General features: G+C 42.1%; 2 protein-coding genes across 4 annotated transcripts in view; one reads left to right on the forward strand and one right to left on the reverse strand.

Moving 5' to 3' along the window:
* Positions 1-218: 218 nt before the first annotated feature.
* Positions 219-6,043, forward strand: wdr92 (WD repeat domain 92). 3 transcript variants are annotated; one of them, XM_034184720.1, is made up of 8 exons: positions 219-495; positions 2,716-2,816; positions 2,940-3,070; positions 3,188-3,289; positions 3,427-3,542; positions 3,827-3,961; positions 4,463-4,560; positions 4,914-6,043. In XM_034184720.1, exons 1-8 carry the CDS (start codon positions 310-312, stop codon positions 5,119-5,121), a joined length of 1,077 nt encoding a protein of 358 aa, XP_034040611.1. In that variant the 5' UTR covers positions 219-309; the 3' UTR covers positions 5,122-6,043. The 3 variants fall into 3 exon arrangements, with proteins under 3 accessions (XP_034040611.1, XP_034040610.1, XP_034040609.1); XM_034184719.1 differs by having other exon boundaries at positions 2,940-3,289; positions 4,914-5,165; positions 5,260-5,970; XM_034184718.1 differs by having other exon boundaries at positions 2,940-3,289.
* Positions 5,221-13,345, reverse strand: part of LOC117523257 — a 36,799-nt gene continuing 28,674 nt past the window's right edge. Inside the window, exons 15-20 of the mRNA XM_034184717.1 lie at positions 11,307-11,508; positions 10,535-10,751; positions 10,078-10,202; positions 7,197-7,354; positions 6,589-6,811; positions 5,221-6,339 (exon numbers count right to left, since the gene is read on the reverse strand). Of these exons, the coding sequence (XP_034040608.1) occupies positions 6,200-6,339; positions 6,589-6,811; positions 7,197-7,354; positions 10,078-10,202; positions 10,535-10,751; positions 11,307-11,508 (1,065 nt within the window). The 3' untranslated portion in view covers positions 5,221-6,199. The remainder of the gene's footprint in view (positions 6,340-6,588; positions 6,812-7,196; positions 7,355-10,077; positions 10,203-10,534; positions 10,752-11,306; positions 11,509-13,345) is intronic.

Below are 13,345 nucleotides of genomic sequence, written 5' to 3' on the forward strand. Positions count from 1 at the left end.
GGTGATAATGATATAGGAAGCTTGGACGGGAAACTTAAGTTAACTTAAGCCTACTCCTATATTTAATTAATAGTGGGCTGTTCAAAATAATTTTCTGTACAGTGAAATGTGGGGGTTTTGTGATTGTTTTGGGCGTTAACAACTTTGCGAACTGTTGTCACCCCTCCAGTCCAGTAGGTGGCGGTAATGCATCTTAATGTTGGCTGCTTAAAACGACAAGAGGAAGAAGAAAGTCGTTTTTGTTTTGAAAACCTCGTCATGTCACCCTCGGCGAGTTCAGCTTAACGTGAAACATTTTACAGGCTAAATATGTCGTCGCCGGTTGCAAAGCCGCAGATCATTGCGCACATTCAAAAGAGTTTGAACTACACGGTTTTTGACACTAAATGGATCCCGTGCAGCGCCAAGTTTGTCTGCCTCGGGAACTTTCCGCGAGGCTCCGGAGTCATCCAGATCTACGAGGTGCAGCACGGAGAGGCCCAGCTCCTTAAGGAGGTAACCGACTGCTTTTCCGGCTTTTTTCTTGTCTGTTTGATGGGTTTTAGTGCCTAAAAATCGATCGTTTAGCCCAGTCAATTTGGTTTGCTAGCTCTTAGCTTAGAAACGCTTCCTGAGTGCTTGTTTCTATGGTAACAGGAGAACCTCATCGGCCGAGTCTCCTGTCTAATTTGAAATGAAATCTTATGACCTTAAATGGTTTTAAATCGTATATCTGAGGTCTGACACAACTTGAAAATATAGATGGTACATTAGCCACATTACATCCATTGTCTCCAAAGCAAACCAAATGGTGGGACTTCTGTGGAGATCCTTTGACATGTGGACAAAGAAGTTTTCAACATCACATTGACATGGGGCGCCAGTTTGGTCACTGTGCACGCAGAAACTAGCAGATCTAGTGGAAAGTGTCCAAAGATGAGCAACCAAGAGGGTGCTGGGTCTACGTGACCTGCCATATGAAGAAGGAAGACTGAAAACCCTACAGTTACCCTCTCTACTATACAGGAGACTATGGGGGAACCTTATCAACACATTCAGATATGTACATGGACTATATGACACTACGCCGTGCATACTAGAAGTGATGAGGGATATGAAGACCAGAGGGCATACTTTACACTTAAAAAAGGAGCACTACAAAATAGTAACAAAAGACTGTCCTTCAGCAACTGGGTTATACCATGATGGAATGGTCTACCTGATGAAGTTGTCACTGTACCATCAATCAGTGCCTTTAAAACAAGGCTAGACAAATATATGGTATACCACCCAATGAAATACAATCACAGAGCGCTTGATTATCCCCATAAACTCCAATATGACAGCTGAAAAAATATAAGGAGTGGTTTTAACTGGAGGAAACTCCTACCTAACCAAAGACTCTACTCATTATCCAGGATTCAAAGTACAACATAATCCAGAGACTTAAACAGTAGGACGAGTACGTAGTCGTAATTAATAGAGTACGTCTAGCTAACATCCGACTAGTCGACTAGTTGAAAGCCATTTATTAAGTTCGTTTAACCCTTAAAAGAATAGACCTGCTGGAGCTGCCACCACTCCCTTCACTCAGTGAAGAAAGTGTGTGAACCTTGGCAGGTGAATTAGTCAGCTCAAATGGGTCGTCTATGCCTAGTAAATGAATGCAGGTATTGTCTTCATGCCAATACTGTTTTTTTGTATTGGTGTGCTTATAGTTGTTAAAATAAATGACACATTTGAGTTTCACCATGAAGATTCGAAACTGGCTTAATTCATTCAATGTCAAATTTAGTTGCAGACTCGTGGTACCCGACGAGTTGACTAATGATTTTCATTCGTCATTCCAACTCTATTAAACACTGACTGCTGCAGTTACTTTGTATCAAGTGAGCAGTTACGTAGGGAGACTAAGATGTCACCATTGGTGTTTTGGCCATGTGGGGCATTTCTTTGTGCATGATCCAGAATGAAGGTGTCTGTGTGTTGAGGAACCCAGTAGCTGGATAAGGTCGAGGACAATGGCCACGCTTCACCTGGCTGCAGCAGATAGGTAGTTATTTTACTCCAGAGATGTCTGGATGGACCAGTTATCTGCCTGGGTGGTTGGCATCAAGGACCATAGGTGGTTTCCATGGTGTTATGGATGCAGTGAAGCACAGGCAAATGTGACCAGATATACAGGTGCATCTCACAAAAATTAGAATATTGTAGAAAAGGTTTAATTTTTATTTTATTTTATTGTCAGTTATTTCAGAGAGTTAAAATTTCATACATTATAGACTCATTGCATATAAACTGTAGGGTCATTACATTACATGAAATCAACAACTGGCCCATCTGGCTTCCAGTTCATTGTGGTCTCACATTTGTCTCATTTTCATGTATTTTGTAGATTATGTGCCCAAAGTGAAAAATATTCAGTTCTTTGTCCAAATAGTTTTCCTTCCACAAAGGGAAAAAAAAGGGGTGTGGCTTGTTTTTCTTGTAGATGGCTCTTTCCTTGCCAACTTTGAAGGGTCTTATGTCATATATTTCAGTCATTTTGAAACCTTCTTGTCCAAGATTTCATTAAAATCATCCATTAAACCATAATCTGTTCATTCAACACTGTCTGCTTATATAGGCCAACAGTTTGAAAATAACTCATGGGGAAAATGTTCCTCATACCCCTGTTGGATTGCACTGGAAAAATAAAAATATGGAGCTTAACTATCTGCTTGATGTTTGTTTCAGGTAGAGAAACCTAAACCCATAAAGTGTGGGACATACGGGGCCACCTCTCTCCAACACAGACACATTGCAACTGGGGATTTTGATGGAAACCTCAACATATGGTATTTTATCCAAATCTGCTGACACATCCGTTATAATTTTATTCTTTAAATCCTTTTTTAAGTCTGAAGAAAGTTCACACTGATCTGCATTCTATAATTTCATTCTGTGCTAATGATCCTCAGGAATCTGGAGATGCCTGAAGTTCCAGTGTACAGCGTCAAGGCCCACAAAGAGATAGTGAACAGTATTGATGGCGTTGGAGGCCTGGGGATCGGTGAAGGCGCTCCTGAGATAGTCACCGGCAGCAGAGATGGTAAAAGAAAAGAAGTTTGCATAAAAGAAAAAAGCAGATTCAAAGAAAACCCCACCAGGTTGATACCTGTAATGATTCCGTCTACTTATAAGTCCACTTGGAGTTTGTGTGTTACAGGAACAGTGAAGGTGTGGGATCCCAGACAAAAGGATTCACCCGTCGCCAACATGGAGCCTTTGGAGGGAGAAGCTAAGAGGGACTGCTGGACTGTTGCATTTGGTATGTGAAAATATGAACTCATAGTTTAACACCTTGAAGTTTGTTTTTTTTTTTTTTCCTGTTTTGGTACAACCACAAAATTACAACCTGCTGTTAACATCAGAAATAAAAACACTGTTCATGTGTTTTCATTCCAGGTCATGCCTTCAATGACGAGGACCGCTGCGTGTGTGCTGGCTACGATAACGGCGACATCAAACTCTTTGACCTGCGGAATATGTCCTTGCGGTGGGAAACTAACATTAAAAATGGGGTGAGATGATTTGTTTTGTGTAGAAATCAAATCAGATTGAGACAAACTTCCTTGCAGGTGTGTGTCGCTACAAATCTGAAATCATAAAGGCTTGTTCATGTCTTCACACGTCAGTTTGTAAACACAGAATGTTGGCTTCTCCAATTCAACACCTTGAATGTTCATGTCCAATGAATCAGTTTTTCATTTTTTCAATTGATTTTTTCTATAAAAACATTGGTTTCTGTTGGAGATGTAGCATGTGACTACTGTCCAGAGAGTGACTCGCTCTTATGTCCAAACAGGTGTGCTGTGTGGAGTTTGACAGGAAGGACATCAACATGAACAAGCTGGTGGCCACCTCACTGGAAGGAAAGTTCCATGTTTTCGACATGAGGACCCTGCACCCGACGAAGGGCTTCACCTCCGTTTCAGAGAAGGTATTTGACCCAGGTGGACTTTGGCTCCTATATATGGGGAAAAATGTCAAAGTGTTACTATCAGCTGTGTTATTGTTGCAGTTTTAGTGTACAGAGGGAAACGGGGGGCATCTTTTTTAAGATTTTCACAGCTGAATGTATCTAGATTTCTGTTTGTTGAACAAGTTCTGTGGCTTTGTGCCACCAGCCAAAAATCACACTGAGCCGGTCAGGAGACGGGAGTGTTGCTTTTAGTGGTAAAATGTTACAAAAAGACACTTAAACCAGAGTTTTAGAACAGCAGAGGTTGCCAGATATTTCTTTCTCAGGCAGAAACACGTGTTAGCTTTCTAAACATTTTCGGAGTTCTTCAAAGATCATTCTGCATGTCGATGTCTCCAAATGTGAATCATTAAGTAGTTCTTTCATCGGCTATAAGTTCTTCAGAGGTTTGTCACGTCTGTGATGGTAGAAGATAAATCATTTGACATTTCTGTTTTCAATTTCCTCCTATTGTTTTAGGCTCACAAATCAACCATTTGGCAGGTGAGACATTTGCCTCAAAACAGAGACATCTTCATGACCGCGGGGGGAGCCGGTAATCTGCACCTGTGGAAATAGTAAGTAATCCATCTGTAATGATTTAAAAAAAAAAGAAGTTTGATTCCACATCAGACTGCAGAAGGGAAAAAAATGTAGTTCATGTGTCTGCCGGGGTCATAACAGCTCCTCAACCCATAGAGGAGGGCAGTCAGAGATCAGAGATCACTTTCTGTAAATCCTATAAACTTCATTTCACTTCTCAAATATCTCTGTTTGTCTGCCATATGATATATTTAACTGAAATTTCTGATCCAAACAACCTATGATTTATAAAAGGAAATCACAGGTGCCCAAACTTTTACATACAACTGTAAAGGTGGTTGTATACATTTTTATTTATTGATGGAATTGTGATTGTGTTCATTTCCAGTGAGTATCCCGCCCAGAGAAACAAAAAGGACTCGGACGGGGTGGAGGTGGGTGTGGCCGGATCTGTCAACCTCTTACAGAACGTCACTCTGTCCACTCAGCCCATCGCCAGCCTGGACTGGAGCCCTGACAAGCAGGGCTTGTGCGTGTGCTCGGGCTTCGACCAGTCTGTACGCATGCTGATCGTCACGAAACTCAACGTGGTGTGAGAAAGTCGACCACGCCCAAAAACTGACTGCCAGGATTAGTGACCTCCTGCTCCCAAACGCAGATGACCTGTGCTGTCGACTTATGAAAAAAACTTTTTGTTTTATTCCATCTCTTTGATGTCTCCTCCTTCCTCCCGTCGATCTCATTGGTCTTTATGAAGGATGTTGCAGTTGCCTTGTTTGTGGATACAAGGTTCCTTGAGGGGGTGTGGTTAGTGTAATTCTGTCTGTTCATTGGATGCTGAGGCCGACCACGTGCATCAACAACAGCAACAGTGAAGATTCAGCTGAAAACCATCAGGTGCCTAATATTCATGCCATGACTCCTTTTCAACTTTGGTGCTACATGTTGAAAGGAAGAGCTTTTTACCTGCATTTCAGAAGACAGAGAGAGTCTTTAGAGCTCCTTTTGGAACATTTTGATCTTTTATTGCTGTTTTGTTGTCTGTCAGCAGTAAAAACATTTTAATAGTCTAATTTAAACTATAATATAAATGTCCCCACCCATAAAATCAGAATTTACTGTTAAAAGTAGGCATCAACACATTTGGACCATGCCATGTCCCAGCTGTCCATCCTCAGGCCTCAGTGTCCACCCCTGGAGCCTGTAGATTTCCAGGGCTAAAGAAAAATGCAACAGGATGTCTGGAAGTGCTGCTGCTTCAGTTCCAGTCTGAGGAGAATGGCAATCTGTCAAGATGTCAAGTATGTGGATGTCTGTCCAACTGGAAAACTTTAAAGTCATAAACTGAAATCTTCCTGTTTAAATGTGGTCATGATCACAGTTTAATTTAGTGTCTATCTTGTTCGGGATTACACTGAATGTGGATTTAACATCATGTTTTGTTGCATGATGTAGTTATGCTTTTTCTTAAAGTATGTGTTTCTCGAGAATTTTTCATATTAAAAGAGTTTGGATCACGAGATCTGTTCCAAGAGGACAACTTTATTTTACTTATTTATTTTTAAGAAACTTGATCTACATGTCAGCATTCAGACATAAATCATTTTGTGACCTGTTGAAGTCAGATGCTGGATAACAGAAATGTAGCCGTCTGTTTTGGGTCGGTTGTAACTGTCAGATCCAGCATTTGAACTTGAAGAACTCCTGCAGTTCCTGGTCGTCCTCTGGCCTGTCATTGATCGTGGTGTAGATACTCTTCAGCAGCTGGGTCATGGACTTCCCCTCTAAAATATCGATGTACTTCTCTATGCAACCTACAGGCAAAAATTGTAAAATTAATGTAACTGCTTCAAAATTTGAATAATTTCACTGTATTTTTGAAGCGTTTTTCATTTTTAAATCAGTCCTGCTCGGGTATTTAGCTGTCACAGAAGCCTGGCTGCGTGATTTAAATTCAACACTACACTGCAGCAGCACATTGTAAAATTATACTCCTACTGCAGCCGCTTGTACCTGTACCTCTGTGACCGCACGTTGCTACTCTGAGCGGTGTTAGTACTCACTGAGGCCCATGACTTTGCCATGTGCAGCGAGGCTGGGGCCCAGCTGGGGGTGGTCGTACAGCTCCAGCACCATCAGCATGCGGGCGATCTCGCCTGTAATGAAGGCATCATCCACGCTTTGCTCAGCCACGGCTTTCAGAGGGAAGCTGCAGTACACGTCCACAGCAGCCAGAGGGTCCGACGGCTCCAGCAGCTGCACGAGTTCAATGTAAGCATCGTGGACCTGCAGCCAGTTCACAAACCAGTCGAATATATCAACAGCACGTATCTGCCAAAGGCATGTAAATATCCACATGGATAGAGATCAGGATCAGTGCTTTGATTACACAAAACCTGTCAGTCAGGCTGTAAATACTTTTTTTTTTTTTTTTTTTTTTTTTTTTTTTTTACTTGTGATCATTCTAAATTTTCTGGACAGCATAAATAATGTGGTTCCTAAATCCAGATTGTCCTCAAACTCCCATCACTTTATCTCCCAATTTCATAATTTCACCTGTGAAAAACACTTCACAAAAAAGAAAAAAAAATCTGTTTATGAGAATTATTGTGTTCCTGTCTGAACAAACTGAGCTGAAGAATAGAACATCTTAAGCTAACTGGCAGCTGACCTCTGGTGCCATGGAGATGACCTCACGATAGAGCTGTTTTGCTTGGTCGCGGGTGTCTGCAGAGCGAGAAAGGGCACGTGCCAGACCCAGCCGTGAGACGTGAGACCTTCGGTTCACCACACCAGACACACTGATGCTGTTTGAAGCAGCAGCAGCTTCTGAAAGGCAGAAACAAACGTGCAACACAACAGATTTCATATCGTAGATGTTCCCTGTAGAAGAAGGTTGACGACCGTCTTTAACCGGTTAGACTTAGACAACTTTATTCATCCCACCAGGGGCAATTAGTTTCAGTAGCTTGCGTACTGGCACACAAAACACAATAACCACCCAATACAGAAAAACACATAGAAGATAATTTAGCATAAAATAGAATAAAAATACCATGGGATACAGTGTCATCACAACCATCTAATATATATATACATACACACACATACATATACATGTGCATACACACATACATACACATATAGACCCTACAAAGAGTTTAAGAGACGAATAGCAGAGGGGATAAAAGATTTTAACAACCGGTTCGTCCTGCAGACAGGTGAAACATAACGACGACCTGAAGGCAACAGGGAAAATTCACCTGCCAGCACGTGACCAGGAGAAGACAAAATACAATTTGCCTTCCTCAAAATTTGCTGGTCACAAAAACTAGTTAGATCCCTAAATTTCACTCCAGTGATCTTTGAACATATTTTTATAATACTATACCAACTGTTTTTATCTTTCAGTGCAAGGCTGGGAAACCAGCAGATGAAAGAAAAACACAGGAGACTTTCAATAAAGGACTGATAAAAACGACACATAATAACAGGACTAACAGAGAAAGAGTTCAGTTTGCGGAGGAGGTAGACTCTCTGTTGCCCTCGCTTCACAATATCTGCAGTATTCACATCAAATTTCAGCTTCTCATCAAAAAAGGTGCCTAGGTATTTATATGCAGGAACTCTTTCCACAGCTTTGACATGAATGATGCTGTCTGTAGCTAACCTTTTATTATGTCTAAAATCAATTATGAGCTCCTTCGTTTTAGACACATTTAGGTCTAAATAGTTTGTCACACCATGAGACAAAATCACCAAGGGCCTCCCCGTGTCCTGACTCAGCTCCCTGAAGAAGGGACAGCAGAGCAGTATCGTCAGAAAACTTGACTAGGTAGCTGCCTTGCCTAATGCTTCTGCATTCATCTGTGTATAAAATAAAAAGTAGGGGGGAAAGGACACAGCCCTGTGGTGAACCGGTGGACAAAACTAAGGAGTCTGAAACACAACCATTTACACAAACCCTCTGCTTCCTGTTAGTTAAAAAATCTGACAACCATAAAACAATCTGGTGGGGCAATTTAAAATCACACATCAGCCTCTTAAGTGAAAGAGGCGGCTGCATCAAATTAAAAGCCGAGGAAAAATCAGCAAATAAAGGCCGAGCATGGGCTTGAGGTTTTTCCAAATGTCTGTAGAGGCAATTAAGGTTAAAAAGCTTGGCGTCCTCTACACCTTTACCTGCCTGATAAGCAAACTGGAGTGGGTCAATATTCCCCTCCATATTTGAAATGATCATATTCTTCATAATTTTCTCAAAGACCTTCATACACAGTGATGTAAGTGCTACAGGTCTAAAATCATTAAACTGTTTAGGAAATGAATTTTTCGGAACAGGGATTATGAATGAAGATTTCCATAAATCAGGTACTTGGCCACAGCTAAGTGACCTCTGAAAGATGTGGTGGAGGACACTAACTTGGTCAGCACAACACCTTAATGTGCGTCCACAAATTCCATCTGGACCACAGGACTTTCTTACATTAACCCTCTTCAGGAGATTGTTTACACTTTCCTCACTGATGACTATACTACAGTCAGTAGCAGAGGGAATACTCTCAAGAGAGAATTTGTCTGAAAAATCATGGTTCTCAAACCGGGAGTAAAAACGATTAAAAGCATTTGGCAGATCTTCATTGCTCCCCTCTATTCTAATTGGTGCTCTGTTATTTTCCTGTTGGACATTAGTGACTGAGGCCATAGATTTGATGCCTCTCCAGGCCGCCTGCAGATCATTACTATACATATGTTCTACCTTGTCTTTATAAGCTCTTTTGGCTTTCCAAATTTCATTCTTAACCTCTTTATTAATTTCTTTCCTTTCCTGATTATTCCCTATATAAAAAATGATTTTCTTCTTATTTAGGACATTCTTTAAATTTTTAGTAACCCACGGTTTATTATTAGGATAGACAATGATGTTCTTCTGGGGAATATTAATGTCAACACAGAAAGATATATAGGAGGAAACAGTCTGTGTCAATTCATTCAGGTCAGAACATGAATCATAAAAGACCTCCCACGCTGTGCATTCAAAACAAGCCTTCCAATTATCAATACAGTCCTCTGACCAACACTTCACTGTCTTTATAGTCTGCTCATGTCGTTTATAGACTGGCCTGTAGGTCAGTAAAAGAAGGACACTGCTATGATACGAAGCTCCAAAGGAAGGCATACTAATGGACCTGTAAGCTTTGGCTACTGAGCCATAGCACAGGTCAATAGTGGAGTTCCTCATAGTTGTTGGACAGGTGACATACTGCTCATATGTCCTCACTATTTTGTCCATTCGACAGTGATTAAAGTCCCCTAAAATAAATTTAGGAGCATCAGGAGAAATCGCGTTCAGTTTATTATTCACGTCTTCGATCAGCTGACAAGCTGCCGTGACGTCAGCTCTCGGATGAATGTAAACAAGGGAGAAAAACAGCTGAGGGAACTTATCCGCGAGCTGGGCACCGTAATGAACTACGTGACTTATAAATCAAGGTGTGAACACAAAAGAACAAATGGTTGAAGTGTGTCTGCTCGGTACAATCACCAGTTATTACCGTCGGAGTCCTCGGCAGCACTCTGGACTCTATGGGGACCAGGGTCTTGTTTGGAGCTGCTGTGGTGAAGCAGAGAGGCTTTTGTACCACTGTTGCAAGGTTTAGCTGCTGCTCCAGGTCGCCCCCTGCAGGACAGTAGGAAGAAGCAAGCCTTACACTATTGTACAATAAGGTTTGTAATCACGCCGTTCATCACTTTGTACATTTCTGACTGTTTTAATAAACTGCACGAACATAATTATAAAAAGTACTACTAGACCGTGGGCTGTGTAATCAGTATCCCTTTGTTTTTTTTTTTAGAAAACCAATGGGTGATGTCACGCAGGCATTGTCCAGCATATACACAGTCTATGGTTGGGACTAAAGATATGCATGTGCGTACCTACAAACTCTGACATGAATAATGCTGCAATGTGCATGGGTGAAAAAAATCTGACAGTCTTCTAAATTTCATCACCTGACTGCCGGGGTTTTGGCTGGAGGTCGCTGAGTTTTCCCCCCTCTGCTGGGTGCAGAGGCTCTGGTTGTATTCGGTGCTGCCCGCCCTTGACCAGACCCTCCCTGGCTCTGCTTAGCACCTCTTCTTTCAGACGTGCCCTTACTTTTCGAGGCCGTGCTGGTGGACTGGTGAGAAACATTTTCAGCCTGGAGCCAATCCTGCCACCACTTTTGTTCTGAGCAGGTAAAACATAATTATTGTGGTCACGGAGTGATTTACACTGTCCTGCAACATTACTGGAACAATTGGTATTTCACACCTTTTAGTTTGTTTATGCCATTTCAAATACAAAAATGCAACAAATAAAAATGTCTAAAATTATCTTCCTTAAACTGAAAGCAAATCTCTAAAATTTGATGTGAATTAATTAAAAATATAAAAGCCAAGATGACGGGTCGCATAAGTAATGGAAACCTTTCGTATAATAGCTGTAAATAATTAGTTGTATTGCCAGTTTTCTTCAGACAAGTCAGGGGATGGATACATGAACATTTCCAAGTCACTGAATATGTGTTGGATTTTATTTATTGTGGCACAATACCATTAGTTGCATGAGCTGTGCTCATTTTAAATGCAAGTTCCTCTTATAAATTCCAGTTCATGTGTGGGGGAAAAATATATAAATGTTTTGGTGCATACATACTTTTTCTAAATGAGCCTCCTGGTGATCAGTACCAGCTTGGAGAAAAGTTATATGACACCACAGAGTGAGGACAGCACACAGACTTACTGCTTAGCTGTTGAGGTGGCACGCCACACCGAGTTTGTCCTTCCAGCTCAATGCTGGCCTGGAAGCTGAGGCGGGAATCAAGCAGAGCGGCTGTTAAGCTGTCTGACTCCGGGTTGTTGTCATATTGAGCCAGCTGTGCCAAACCGAGGAGACACAGGGCGTGGCTGTCCCGAGGCATAGTCATTACTGCCACCTGGCACGTCTGCATCCATCAGCAAGAGAAGTGAGCAAATGGGACAAGTCAGCAAGGAAAATGGAGACATTTATGCACAGAGGAGACAGTTTAGTCTGTACGAATTTGATGACAGGAACCCAGACAACACACAGTCACCTTTAGTTTGACAACTACATGGTGGATTAAAGCTACAGTATGTAGGATATATTCAGGGGCGGTCCTGGAGGCGGGCTGACCGGGCAGCCGCCCGGGGCGGCATTGCGCGGGGGGGGCACGAGCGTGCGAAAAAAAAAAAAGGTAAAAAAAAAAAAAAAAAAACTGCCTGCCCCCCCCCGCCAAAACAACAACAAAAAAAAATTAAAACCGGGGGATTGCCCTGACGGGGGAGTTCGCGGTTATGTTACAGCAGAGCGCCCACCCATCTCACCTCTCGCGTTAGGTGAGCAATGCTGAACAGTGCAGAGTTTGTGCAGGGGGAGGGAGGAATCATTCAATGTTTGGACGAGGTGGTGGTCGAAACAGAGTAAGACATAATCATGGATAGGAAACGATCAAAGCCATCAGGTGCCCAATTTCGAAAGAAAAAGAAAGAAGAAAAGGAGAAACGAGCAAAGGAAAAAGGTATGTATTGATTGACACAGTGCTTTAAGCAGTGTGGACGCTGAGCGTCCACAGAATTTAATAGCAAAGCAAAGACTGCAGCGAAATGAGACGAGTCATTGGATAAATGCTGGGCTCTGTCCCGCCCATCGGACGCTCAGCGTGTCTGGGGTCTATGGGGCAGTGGGCTGGCCTCGGCTGGCCCGGACGCTCAGCTTCTGCATGATGATTAGATGTTCTGTCTGAGGCTGAATCCCTTTTTGATTGACAGCGAAATGAGCGAATCAGCAATCTTTTGGTGTAAACATCCGTGGGAGCATTTTCATTCTGTTCTGAGTTGAACCGGAGACTTTCCTAATCCTCTTAGCGGCATTTTCTTTGTTAAAAACGACTAGCGACAAATCGAGCTTCTATTTCTGGTGGGTTTTTTTTGTAGGTGCTTGTGTTTGGAGACTGATTTCTATCACTCTTTCTGACTTCTATCGCAGTTTCTGTCCCTACCGAGCAGCGGGTGCTGCTGAGCTCCTCCAACGTCATAAAGCACTCACAGGCGGACAAACTTCACACTAGCCTCGCGCCAGTCCCAGCTAGCGAGCTAGCTAGATAGCAAGCTGCACATAATGGCAGAATTTGAATTGTAATTTGAATGTTGTGGACCGGATTTTGGCGAAGCCATTTGATAGTCTTCCTTACGAAGAAGCCATGGCTGCTGTCATGGCTTCAGCTCTCAATGGTTTGCAGGCCAAAGTTAAAGCAATAGCCCCCAGTGCAATGTTTGTGCATTGCTATGCACACAGACTGAATCTGGTTCTGTCTCAGGGGGCTAAATGCTTATGAGTGCAGAATATTTTTTGCATCACTCTCTGGGTTTGCCACATTTTTCTCAAAATCCACAAAGAGGATGTCTTTTCTTGAGTCTGCAGGCTGCTCAAGGTTGCCCAGAAATGCTCTTACTCGATGGAATTTCACATCACAGATAGTGAGCACTGTGGCAAACAATTATGATGCCTCCTGCAAACTTTTGTATATAGACTGTTTTCCTCTTACTTCTTTTGCACCTGTTGTTATTTATGACAAATTATTGTGGTTTGCCATTTTTGCCTTTAAAGAGTGTTAACTTCTTCACTTGTTGCTTCCTGTTACTTATGATACACAATAGTGTTTGTTATTTCTTCTTATGTGTACAGTAATGGGTATAGAATTTACCTCTGTCATTAGTTCATTTATTTATGATACATGGTTGCGCTTTACCATTTTTGCCACT

Source organism: Thalassophryne amazonica, chromosome 13 (genome assembly GCF_902500255.1).
Source record: "Thalassophryne amazonica chromosome 13, fThaAma1.1, whole genome shotgun sequence".
Taxonomy (NCBI): domain Eukaryota; kingdom Metazoa; phylum Chordata; class Actinopteri; order Batrachoidiformes; family Batrachoididae; genus Thalassophryne; species Thalassophryne amazonica.

Excerpts from the sequence above, each read along its gene's own strand:
- wdr92 (XM_034184718.1), top strand. The coding sequence starts at position 310 with ATGTCGTCGCCGGTTGCAAAGCCGCAGATCATTGCGCACATTCAAAAG. Across the intron at positions 3,543-3,826 it reads AAACTAACATTAAAAATGGG|GTGTGCTGTGTGGAGTTTGA; the intron begins GTGAGATGATTT and ends ATGTCCAAACAG. Across the intron at positions 4,561-4,913 it reads AATCTGCACCTGTGGAAATA|TGAGTATCCCGCCCAGAGAA; the intron begins GTAAGTAATCCA and ends GTTCATTTCCAG.